General features: G+C 37.5%; 1 protein-coding gene across 2 annotated transcripts; it reads right to left on the reverse strand.

Moving 5' to 3' along the window:
- Window positions 1-449: 449 nt before the first annotated feature.
- LOC122036871 (nucleobase-ascorbate transporter 6-like) lies at window positions 450-4311 on the reverse strand. Of its 2 annotated transcripts, XM_042596300.1 has the most exons (15): window positions 4137-4311; window positions 3853-4013; window positions 3617-3714; window positions 3303-3479; window positions 3122-3222; window positions 2959-3034; window positions 2771-2830; window positions 2459-2643; window positions 2278-2374; window positions 2061-2147; window positions 1904-1962; window positions 1710-1801; window positions 1146-1223; window positions 900-1060; window positions 450-811 (listed from the first exon to the last, which is right to left on the reverse strand). In XM_042596300.1, exons 2-15 carry the CDS (start codon window positions 3962-3964, stop codon window positions 593-595), a joined length of 1602 nt encoding a protein of 533 aa, XP_042452234.1. In that variant the 5' UTR covers window positions 3965-4013; window positions 4137-4311; the 3' UTR covers window positions 450-592. The 2 variants fall into 2 exon arrangements, with proteins under 2 accessions (XP_042452234.1, XP_042452235.1); XM_042596301.1 differs by lacking the exon at window positions 1146-1223.
- Between the last annotated feature and the right edge of the window lie 8894 nt (window positions 4312-13205).

The following is a 13205-nucleotide window of genomic DNA, read 5'->3' on the forward strand; positions in this document are numbered from 1 at the left end:
ACCGACTTAATTGGTAAATATATGGAATAATAATTATAGTGATCGTGGAATTAAAATTTAGATTTAATCACCTCGGACTCCAGTGCATATACTTGTCAATTTGGATTCTTATTGAACTTTATTTCCATGGTATGGAACAGTTAGTTAGGGGAGGCCATTAACATGACAATACCATGTTTTCAATAAATGCCAGAGGCAATGATGCAAACACTTTCTTTCATTTTTAAGAAACCCTCATTATTTAAAAACTACATCATATTTCTTACCACCACACCGATAGATTTAATCCCTCATAGATTTAATCCCTGAGGGCTTTGAATGAGATGCCATCGCAGAAAAAAAAGGTCTGTGGGTAATTGATTAAGCATCATTAAAAAGTAGTCACTAGGAAGATTAAGTTTAGTGGTAACACTGGCAATTCCATCGAGTGAATAAAACTTACACTTGGATAAAACAGAAAACGATTCATCAACTCAGGATTCACTTCACAGTAAGTCGGCAAATAAGCAAGATGAAATACAACTGACTCTTACAGAAGAACTCTCTAATTCGATTAGTAGTAGATTCGACAGTCACATCTACTTCTGGAATATCAAACAGATGGAAAAAACTTATTGAGGTTAAATGGCAATTCGTAGAATTCCTCACTTCTCACGTCGCCTTTGAAGCTTCGAAACCTTTTCCACCAATGATACCCTCTGTCCCTTTTCGCGGTAGCATCATGCCTATGCAATGTGTTGTCCAAGAAAAATGCCACTAGACCCGCGACAAATGGCTTTGAAGAGAATATCACATTGGCAATATCATTAAACTGCAAAAAAAAAAAAAAGGAAAGAACGAAAAATGAACCAATGGATGGACAATCTCAAGGAATTAGGAATTCACTTAGTTCTACAGACCCATCTGGCTCCAACATGAACTGGACCGAAGCCGGCAACCGAAGTGTACTCGTTGAAGTATTGTGGAACTGACAGACCCATAAAAATTGAGAATCCTAAGATGAACAAAGTTCTGAAGCTGTTGAGATTGCAGAATTGAAGAAAGCTAAGGCCAACTGAACCTGTTTGAGCATAAAGACAAAATTGAATGCTGCATATAATCTCGAATGAGGAAACTGAGAAGTTGTATTGCATCAAACTACATACCAACATATGCAAAAAAAATGCAGTAGAGAGCTGCAAAAATTGGTGCAGGAATGGAGGCAAAAACAGCTCCAAATTTTCCTAGTTGGCAAAGAAAATCAGTTGATTAGCCTATCTAACTATTATGAAAACCAAGTTCATGTAAAAAAGTGCTTCTCTAGTGATACATAAATTCTCCTAATGATTAGTCAACACAAAAACAAATGATACGCATATTAAATGATGCAACGAGATACACATATTAAATGATAAAAGATATATACAATTTCATTTGAACCTTCATTTTTTTTTTAATTTCATTTGGACCTTCATTGAGTAGATGAGTAGAGGAGAGCTGCATTTCAATGTTAAGAGATAATTTGTTTAAGAGAAAAAAACGTGAAAAGAATAAAAGGTGATTCTGGTCACATATTTTAAAGATATAATGTAACAAATTATAGACGACAACAACCAAGAGCAAATTATAGACACACTGCATATTTAAATAAATAAGTTTTAATTAGAGAAAAGACAGAAACAAGAAGCAAATTAGTTGAAAACCAAAAATTAGAGAAAAAAGAAGCTTACCGAGAATCGAAAAGAATATCATGAATCCGGCAGATATCTGCACAACTCTTCTGCTGCCAACGCGAGTCAAGGCTAGTAAACCAGTATTCTCTCTGCACATAAATGATTAAAAAATATTATATAACAAGGGAAGAATTATACATTCGAGTTAAACCAGGAAACAACAGAAAGACAAGTTACGCCATGAAACTTACACCGACACTGAAGAGCCATTCGCGGTTCCAAAAATTCCATCCAGTAAGATGCCTATGCCCTGGAGTTTGGATTATTGTTATGTGCTTCATGGGAATTGAGATACTAAGAAGATAGTTTCTGTTATAAAACAGTTAAAGGCAATCGATGATCATATACCTGCCAACCAATACCACGGCTGAGAACAGAAGGCGGGCATGGCGTTGCACTAGCATATCTTGTGACTGCAATAAAAGTTCCAGTAGACTGTCCAGAGTAACAAGATACAAAATCATAAAGATATTCAAATTGGCTAAGAAAACTTGAATAATTAAATCACTATAAGAACCTAGTTCCAGTCAATTCAAGCATAAGATTCAAGATAAAGAGAATTTACCTCGACAAGAGCAACAAATGATGCAGCCATCATTGCAAAAGCTTCACCAGCATCAAATGTTGGTGCACCCCATTGAAAGGGATATGGAACTCTTATCCTATTTTTGTTACAATCAGGAAATCAAAAACTACAAACATGGCAGCATAAGAATGTTAAATATATATATATATATACCCCCTACCAAGGAGCACCACCAACAAGTCCTGAACGGTCTGTACGACAATGTAATTGTGTCTTTGGTGGTGAATGTCTATATGCCCCTCCAACAGTAAGCAAGTATGCATAAAACCATACAATTGTGATCGAAAATATGACAGAAAATCTGTCAAAAACAGGCTTGTCCGAGTGAAGAGCGTGAGGAAGATACTGTCATAGAGCACATAAAGCAGTTGAACATGGATGCTAAGAAATGGTTCACTAAACCTAAATGAAGAGTGCAAATACAACAATGCAAAAGCAGTTGAAATTTATTTTTTTCTTCATGTATCTATACCTGTGAGAATAAGACTAAAAGAATTATCTGTGGAAGCCCAATTTCAATGCATTTGGCAACCTATCATCCAAAATGTACCAAGTTAGGAACATAGATATAAAATGGCTAGTGGAATGACAAATAACCAGAACCAAGATAGGACTTCAGAACTTTAAAACTTAAATTTCCATAAAATGGTAAATTGTTACCCCTGGGAAGCCAAACTCATAAAGCCCAAAACCAGAAAGCGCAACGAGGGGTACAGCTGCCAACGGACTTAAGAATCTGACATGAGGCACGATAAATTTAAGAAGATCAACAAAAAAAAATAGCAGGCAACAACTAGCATAGACAGGATGAAAGCTTACTAACCGAGTGACGTTTCGCCAAAGACCACTGAAACCAACGATAATCTGAAGTGTTGAAGCAACAATAAGAGCACCTTGGGTTCCACGCATTATATGTAAAAATTTCTAAGTAGAAAAGAAATCGTGTGAGCATGTTCAAAGAATGGGAGTATGAAGTATGAACCGTAGTTAAATCTTCTACCAACCTCATGAGGATCCACAATGTCACTATAACGACCAGCCAAGATGATAGAGATGGTCGGCACAACAAAAGTATATGAACCTCCGATCACAGCGGGCAGGCGTGTCCCAAAGAAAGTTTGAAAAAGAGTGTTGATGCCAGACACAAACAATATTGTTTGGACTACCCTGGCTTTGTCGTCCTGTTTTGTTTATGAAGAAATTTTTGTCAAGTCATTACAAGCTAAGAAATCAAAAACAGCAATGAACATAATCAATCTAATGTGTACAAATGGGAGGAAAATAATAAGATTTTCCCCACAAACTGATCTATTCTTACATTTCCTCCGCCCATTTGAGGAACAAGTGCAGTGGGGATAATAACAGTAGTTCCTAGCATGACAAGAAAATGTTGGAAACCAAGAAGTACGGCCTCAGCTGCAATCCAAAGGTGAAGAAAACCAGATCAAATCCACTGAAATAACAGCTAGAAGACTAAAAGAAGTAGAAAAGTTCAAAAGGTGATCAAAAGCCATCAGATCTCTTAGGGAGCTAAGAAGATGATGAAGCGCTCACGCCAGGGAGGAGGGCTGGTGATGCAGTATGACACATTGGGGAGCTGCTCCCTCACCGGGTGGGGCTGCAACTCGTCCTGCTTCGGCGCCGGCGCCGCACCACCTCCGGCCATTTCTCCGCTCCTCTACTTCAACCGACCACTTAACTCAAGAACCCTAATTCTGCAAACCAAAACGAAACACCAAAGCCCGTCCTTCCACTGCATTTATTGTGCACACCAACTGCGAGTATTGCTCAAAAATGTGGGACAGAGATTAAATGGCGACGAAGATTCAGAAACAAACCTGGAATATCTCGAGAACAGCAACAAAAACCAAAGAGCAAAGGATCAGCGAAGCTAAAATCCAGTAGGGTTTGGGTAGATCGCACTCTAAACTCCAGCTCTGCTCTTGATCTGCTCTGGAGCAGCCGCACTTCTCACTCTACGGCAATTGCTTTATCATTTACAGATTGTATTTCTTGGATATGGAATATAGAATTTTAAGGGGGTAAAAGAAAATTTGCTAGCTTAAATTTTTTATTTTTTATTGTAGAATATTTTCAAACTTTAATACTACTAGTAAAATACCTCATGTTTTTTTATATATATTTTTAATGTCAAAAATATTTTTGATTTTGTCTTTGGTTGGTGAAAAATTTATGTTTCTAACTCTTTAAAAAAATGAAAACTGAAAAATGAATACATAATATTAATTTAGGAAAATATTTTTATTAAAGGAAAGATATTTATTAATCAATATTCACCTGATCTTTTAATCATTACATAATTTATTTTAATATCTTTTCGATAAATGATGCATTTCCATATCTTATTCCACACTTGGATCCTTTTTTATTGTAGCTAATTCTCCTTTTATAGTATTGCTGCTTTACAATTTTTTACATATTAAAGTCAAATTCTCTAGAAAACAACTATTTTATTTTCCCTCAGAATTTTTTTTTTTTTTTTTTTTTTGTAGTTTCTTCAAGAAAAATGTGTAACAGACAATTCTAAGTGAAAAAGACAATTTAGTGGTAAAAAGGTGTGAGGAGAGAAGACAAGAAAGATAGGATTTCAAGGCTTGAATGAAGGTTGATTGGTGATCAATGAATAGGAACTTTAGTGACTAGTAATTATTTTATGGATTCCTTTTAAGCATCCAATTCAATCGAGATTTGATTTCGATGGTTGATACATAGGCAAATGATCATCGATGGCAAATTTAGAGAGAAATAGAATCAGTTACCCAATACCAAATAGTTAAAATGGAAAAATCAGTTCTTTCTCATTCATAGCCTAAGTATCATGATAAAGGAAGAGAAGAAGAAAGATTCCAATATTTTTTTGCATATTAAAATAATTACTTTAACTTTATAACTAAAAGTGAATGCGATGGTTGTTAACATTTGCTTTACCATTCAACCTCTAGCACTAAGATAAAGGTATAGTTACAATAATACAATTGACAATTAATAAGTTGCATTATCTCAACAATGTATACTCATATTTAGTATCAATCATATTATTATTACAGAAATTTACCAAAAGCGGTACTTAGATTTTTGAATTTACTAAAAGACCTACCTATGCTATTTTGGTATTTATTAAAGAAAACACCTTTTTATAGTATTCTTCCCATTCTACCCTCTTGATAAATTTAACTGTTTTTCATTTTTCTTTTCTCTGATGATCCTGTCTGAAAATCATAGAGATAGCAAGCTGAAGATGTGGCTGCTGCATTGACTAGATGTGGACTCCGATCCACTCTGCAATCACAAGAAATGTCAGTATCGAGCTAATGTTGGTCCTCTGAAGCTCAAATCAATCATCGGAAAGAGGAAAAAGACGGAGCAACAATAGACGCAGGAGTAAATAGTGAATAACGTGTACCTCCACTGGAACATAGACCCCTTTTTATATAGCGCCCCAGCGAATGATGTGCATGCTCCCCGAGGCATGGGCACGTTCTCCAATTTGTCCTATGAAACGACCTACCAGAAAAGTGTCTCTGACACCATACCTTGATAGAGCATGCATATCTCTGACAAGACAGTAGAAATTTTCATAGTACGATCCGCCTGTTGACCATACCTTGTGTCAGCGGCACTATCTCCTAAAAGGATTTTAAGAGATACATCAATGATCCCTCTATTCGGCAGAGTGGGATAGCCACTCGGCTAGGAACTCCTCCTCTCGGACGGACTCGGCTGCTTTTCCCTGCGGTGACTCGACTCAGTAGCTTATTTCCGCCCGACCGGACTAATGCTTCGATCATCCCAACGTAACTCTGCTTCGTGATGAGCACCTGATGATCTTGGTTGTACGGGCGTTCTGTTTACACCAGCCTTTACCGGTCGGACAATTCGTTCTTGATCGGTCATTGCAGGAGAGCTCTGTTTGGCCCCCTTTGGCGAGCCCGTTGGTTTTCTGACGTTGACCTCCTTAACTTTGACCTCCACGTCGATTGTGATCTCCATCTATTGACTTGGACTTAGTGGGCCCCCTATTATCACTGCATCACAAGCCTTCCCCTCAAATCTAATCGAAGGAGACTGCAAGTCTAACTGACTGGACAAGTAGTGTCCCTGGTAACCTCCACGTCTAATTGGGCCTTCTTTATTCTTGAGCTCTTGATTGAATGATACCATAAAAAGGTTGGTGGTGGATCCGTTGCTCAGCTTCATTTGCTGACTTGGGTGGATCTCGATCGGATGACAAATATCTTATTCGAATTTATTTTACTAACCTAAGTGTATGCGGCCGCTCGGATGATACTTCAAAAGGCTGGTGATGGATCGCCTGCTCAACTATATCACAGTCAGGTATCTGTGGTGATCAGGATGGTTATATATATGTGTCGATCGGGATAGTTGACGACAACACTTAGCAAATTTTTCTACACTTAGCGAGTTGGAAGCATCCCGATCGTCCCTCCAAATTTATCAAGATGCAAAGCCCGGTCGGTTTGAAATCTTCAAACGAGATTATCTTCGTTTGGACTTCTTCAATGACCGGTTCACGGACCGCGTGCTCTGCCTCTTCAACTTTGACATTAATGGGACCCTCGACTAGCTAAAGGACGGCGGTTATCTCCCTTCCACAGTGACCAACAAGATCATCAATCGGAAGAAGGTGACCAAGTTGTTGTAGATAACGTACTGGATTATCTCGAGTGATCCCCATCTCTACTTCGCAGACCTTCTTTTTCACTCCCTCCGCCCTCCAGATGTTATGTATAAAATTTTCTAAGTATCAATGCATGGTCGCCCATTCCGCACATCTTTCTTCAATTATTTTTTGCAAGTATTCCCTTATACATTGTCGTTCGACGTTCCTTCACTTTGTTAGATTTTTCCAAATGTCCCTTCACGCCTTGTCGTTCGGCACAATTAGGCAGTATACTACTTAGCGTTTTATGAAATTTCTCTAAGTATAATTCACTGATTTCCCGATCGTCAGTGTAATTAGTCTCAGAAACGGCTGAATGCTCATTCCAGCATAAGCTGGATGGCTATATCATAGCGATGCATCTCTGCTTTGGTTACTACTCGACCTGTTAACTTTACTTTCGGGCTTTATGGAAGTCGCTCGGCTTTATTCATCGCCAATTCGATTTTAGAGCCGCCGCTCAGCTGTTGATGCGTAGACTTGGGTTTATAGTCATCGCTCGACTGTTAATGCGTAGACTAGGGTTTATAGTTGTCGCTCGACTGTTGACGAAGACAAGGGTTTATAATCGTTGCTCGACTATTGACAAAGACAAGGATCTATAGTCACCGCTTAACTGTTGACATAGACAAGGATTTATAGTTGTCGACTGTTCGACTGTTGATGAAGACAAGGGTTTATAGTCGCCGCTTGACTGTTGATGTAGACAAGGATTTATAGTCGTCGCTCGACTGTTGATGTAGACATGAGTTTATAGTCGTTGCTCAACTGTTGACAAAGGTAAGAGTTTATAGTCGTCATTCGACTGTTGACGTAGACAAGGATTTATAGTTGTCGCTCAACTGTTGACGTAGACAAGGATTTATAGTCGTCGCTCGACTGTTGACGTAGACAAGGGTTTATAATCGCCACTCGACTATTGACGCGGGCAAGGATTTAGAATCGTCGCTCGACTGTTAACATAGACAAGGATTTATAGTTGTCGCTCGACTGTTGATGTAGACATGAGTTTATAGTCGCTGCTAGACTGTTGCGATGATAATGGGGTCTCACTAAGTGTGGGTTAAAGGATGGAGATTGCAGCCAACATGGAGGTCAAATTCAAGGAGATCAACATCAGAAAACTAACAAGCTCACCAAAGGGGGTCGAACGGAGCTCTCCTGCAATGGCTGATCGAGAACAAACTGCCCGACCGGGAAAGGCTAGTGTAAACAGAATGCTCATACAACCACGATCATCAGGCGCTTATCATGAAGCAGAGTTATGTTGGGACAATCGAAGCATTAGTCCGGTCGGGTGGAAACAAGCTACCGAGTCAAGTCCCTATAGGGAAGAGCAGCCGAGTTCGTCCGAACGAAGGAGTTCCTAGCTGAGTGGCTATCTCGCTTGGCCGAATAGAGGGATCATTGATGTATCTCTTAAAATCCTTTTTCGAAATAGTGTAGCTAACATAAGGCATGATCAATAGGCATATCATACGACAAAAGTTTCTACAGGCTTATCAGGGATATGCATGCCTTGTTAAGGTATGGTGTCAGAGGCACTTTTCTGACAGTCCCTTTCATAGGACAAATTGGAGAACGTGCTTATGCCTCGAGGAGCATGTACATCGCTCGCTCGGGTATTATATAAAGAGAGGTTCATGCACCAGTGGAGATACACGTTATTCACTATTTATACCTGTATCTATTATTGCTATGTCTTTTTTCTCTTTCCGGTGAGTGATTTGAGCGTCAGAGGGCTGACGCTGAGGACCCCTTCCCTAACTCGACACTGATGTTTCTTATGATTGTAGAGCGGAGCGGAGTCCACATCCAATCAACACAGCAGCCACATCCCCAACTTGTCATCTCCACGATTTTCAGACAGGATAATATGCTATTTATCTCTATTTTCTTTTCTCCTCTGCATGCAACATCTTTTTTCTTTCCTCTCCTATTTTCTCTTTTCTCTCTTTTGTATGCATGATAATGTGAACTTAAAAAACCTCCTGAGAAGCTGATTCTTCTAAAAATATTTTAACACTCTTGAGAAGCTAAAATAAACAATTGATAACACTATTTGGCTCCTTACAACCTCAGAAATTCATAGGACTTGAAATTTTTTCAATCGGACCTATGTAAGTCCATCAGTAAGTTTCGGTCAAAATCCACTGATGGACCTAGACATGTCCGATTTGATTCATTTCAAGTTCTATGGATTTTTGAGACTGTAAGGAGTCAAACGATGTTATCTATTGCTTATTTTGGCTTCTTAGTGGTGTTAAAATATTTTTAGAAGAATTAGCTAAAAAATTTCATATCATGCCCACGTTGAACCTGATATGGAATTATATCAGGCCCCCATGTTAGGCCTGATATAAAATCATATCAAGCCCATGTTGCACCTGATATAGAATCATATCAGGTCCGATGCGGACCTGATATGATTCTATATATTAGACCTTATATGATTCTATATCAGGCCCACATTAGGATTTTTTTGCCGATTGTTCCATTAATACTTAACACCTTCCGAGAAGTCAAAACAATAATGAATACCACATTTTGACTCATTGCAGTCTCAGAAATCTACAAGATTTGAAATGAGTTTAATCGGACCTATCTAGGTCCATCAGTAGACTTCGATCCGATTTGACCAATTTTATGTGAAAATTTATTGATGGAGATAGAAATGTCCGATTGAACCTATTACTATTTTCGACATTACTAGTGGTTAAAAAGTTTTGAAAAAATTTATTTTTTTTCTCAAACCTATTATAGGAGATTAAGCCCACGTTGGATTTTATATCTCCCCATATCAAATTCAATAGAAAGGAAATAGAAAAGAAAAAAATAGAAAATTTTTTCTCTTTAAGATTTAAAGATGAGTTGATTAAACATTAAAATGACAAATTCAAAATGGAAGGAAAATGCCCAAACACCACTAAAAGAGGTAGATATCATTTTACTCTATTTTATTAATTAGTTTTCCTCGTTTCTTCCTCCTCTGCTTGGGCTTTGGCTGTGCTTCTCCCTCTTTTCTCCACCCTCACCATGTCACTCTAATTTTTTTTTTTTTTTTTTGCCTTTTTATTGGGCTGATCTCCCATAATAGGTTTGAGAAGAAAATAAAAAAAGAAGAAAAGAAATTTTTTTTTCAAAACTTTTGAACCACCACTAAGAATGTCAAAAATAATAATGGGTCCAATCAAACCTTTCTAGTTTCATTAGTGGGTTTTGACATAAAATTGGTCCAATAAGACCGAAATTCACTAATGGACCTAGATACGTCTGATGGACCTAGATACGTCTAATTTGACTCATTTCAGATCTTGTAGATTTTTAAGGCTATAAGGAGTCAAAAAGTGTTATCCATTGATTGTTTCAGCTTCTCGAAAGGTGTTAAATATCGATGGAACAATCGGTCAAAAAATCCCAATGCAAGCCTAAATCATACCAGGTCCATATTGGGCCTAATATGATTCTATATCAGACCCAACATGAGCCTGATATGATTCTATATTAGGCTCACGTTGGGCTTGATATAATTCCTTATCAGGCCTGACGTGGGCATGATATGAGATTTTTAACTGATTTTTCTTAAAATATTTTAACACCACTGAGAAGTCAAAATAAGTAATAGATAACACCGTTTGACTCCTTACAGTCTCAGAAATTCATAGGACCTAAAATGAATCCAATCGAATATGTCTAGGTCTATCGGTGAATTTTGACCGAAACCTACTGATGGACCTACACAGGTTCAATTAGACCCATTTCAGGTCCTATGAATTTCTGAGCCTACAAAGAGTCAAACAATGTTATCCATTGTTTATTTTGGCTTCTCAGGATTGGTAAAATATTTTTAAAATAATCGGCTTTTCATGATGGTTTTTAAGTTCACGTTATCATGCATATAAAAGAGAGGAAAGAGGAAATAGGAAAGGAAAGAGAAGAGACATTACATGCATAGGAGGAAAGAGAAAAGAGAGAGAAATGGAAGAGAAAAGAAAATCGAAAAACACTCAAATTTGTTAAGAGGATAGAATGGGAAGACCACTATAAAAATGTGCTCCCTTTGACAAATACTAAAGTAGCGTACGTCTTTTGGTAAATTCAAAAATCTAAGTACACCTTTTGATAAATTACCGTTATTATTATTATTATTATTATTATTATTATTATTATTATTATTATTATTATTATTATTGATGCGATGGTAAAAGGTGCCTATGAAGTATAAGTTAAAAGTGGACCAGCAGCCGATGTGAAGGTTAAAGTCAGGGTGATTAACGCTAGAGAACCAACGAGCTCACCAAAAGTGGGCCGAGCGAAAGTCGACTTCAACTGTTGATTGATATGAAGCTCATCTGAGTATATTGCTTAGCTGGTCGAGCAAAAAACAACCTATTGAATCGAGGTACTACGAAGGAGAGCAACTGAGATGGATCGGGCGCAAAGTCCCAGCCGAGCAGCTATCTCGCTCGACCAAAATAGAGGAACCCCTCCCATATTTCGTAATATCCCTCTGGGAAGTAATGCCGTTGACAACAGGGCATAGTCAATAGGTAAATCATATAACGGAAGTTTCTACTGTCATGTCAAGGATTTACATGTTAAGGTATGGTGTCAAAGATATTTTTCTGACATGTCTTTTCATAGAACGGTTGAAAAAACATGTTCGCGCCTTGAAGAGAGTGCATGCCACCTACTATAGCACTATATAAAGGGGGTTCATGCATTACCGGAGATAGGTGATGTTTGTTATTCGTGCTCTTGCTCTCACTGTTACCATGTGTCTCCACCATCTTTCTACTATTCCGGTGATTGATTTAAACATCGGAGGGCTAACACCGAGGACCTCTTCCCTGTCCAGCACTGACGTTTCTTGTTTTACAGATCGGAATAGAGTCTTCGCACGATCAATCGAGGAACCACACCCCTAGCTTGTAATTATTAATATTATTATTATTACTTAACGAGACAATTTGATAAATTAAAAACATAGGATATTTTGGAGAAGGAGCGGGAAGAAAATTTATCAAGACATCTTTTATTTGTAAATTATTCACTAACAAATACTTACTTTGGGATATACCCCCTCAGATAAAATTACGGTAGGCAAAAATAAAATCTAATTTATTTACGTCTTAAATCCCTGCAAATCACAATTTAAATTTCACTACGATTTAGAAAAAAAGATCGTGTCCCTTTAAAATTAGTCTAGCAAAATTTAGATATACGAATTTTAAAAAAATAAAAACTAAAACATAAAAAACAGCCTCGTTGTGTGTGTGTGTTAAGGAATTTAGAAAAAGAGGGCTCTTACTTTAATACCTGCCATTCAACACTTGCCGACCAAAGCCTTTTCATTGTCACCTTAACGTGGGCCAAGGGCGTCTATCTCAAAACTAACTTTACCTCTTTACTAAATTTCCTCTTTTTTTTAAAAAAATATCCATCACAATTTGAAACCATAAAAAAAAAACTCAAAACCTCCAAACTCATACGTATCATTTCAATACTTTAACGTCAAAACGCCACTTACCTCTAATTGAAAGATAAAGTGAAACTGCATGGAATATTAGAGAAAGTAGACTGCTACTCTTCAGTCCTTCATCATTAATGTCATAATTTATTGGACTAGAAAATGATGTGGCACACAGGCATAGTGTCTGCTGCCCTATTATACCGCCAAATGAATAAACGATGTTAATAGTTAGGAGATGAAATGATGAGAGTTTTATAAAGAATGTGGCAAAATGAAACTTCCCCTAAGAAAATGATGTTAATAGTAGCATGGGATACCTGCTCCTCAATTATCACACAGCTGGGTAACTTCATTGGGTAATGGGATTCAGCAGGATGAGATTGCCAAGTTGTGAAAATGATGTGACAAGTGACCTACCAATCAATCATCACAAAGTGCTGTTAAATAAAAAAAAATTGTCTAGGAAAATTTGGAAGCCATGATTGAGGCTTTAGGTTGGATTGTGAGAAGCTTCATGGCATATTTGGCACCATTCTCCATCAGATCTGAACTCTACAAATTTTGACCAAAGAGGATGAACAGCTTGTGCGGGTACCTGAGTTATCTTCTATCATCGTAAATTATCATTTTCTTGGAAGCAAATGCATAGCCTAACAAAAGATAAACTGTTGCTATATTTAGCTAGAACACGAATATTGTATTAGTTTCTAGATCAGAAGCCTTGTGAGAATG

The sequence above is a fragment of the Zingiber officinale genome, unplaced genomic scaffold, assembly GCF_018446385.1.
Source record: "Zingiber officinale cultivar Zhangliang unplaced genomic scaffold, Zo_v1.1 ctg222, whole genome shotgun sequence".
NCBI lineage: Eukaryota > Viridiplantae > Streptophyta > Magnoliopsida > Zingiberales > Zingiberaceae > Zingiber > Zingiber officinale.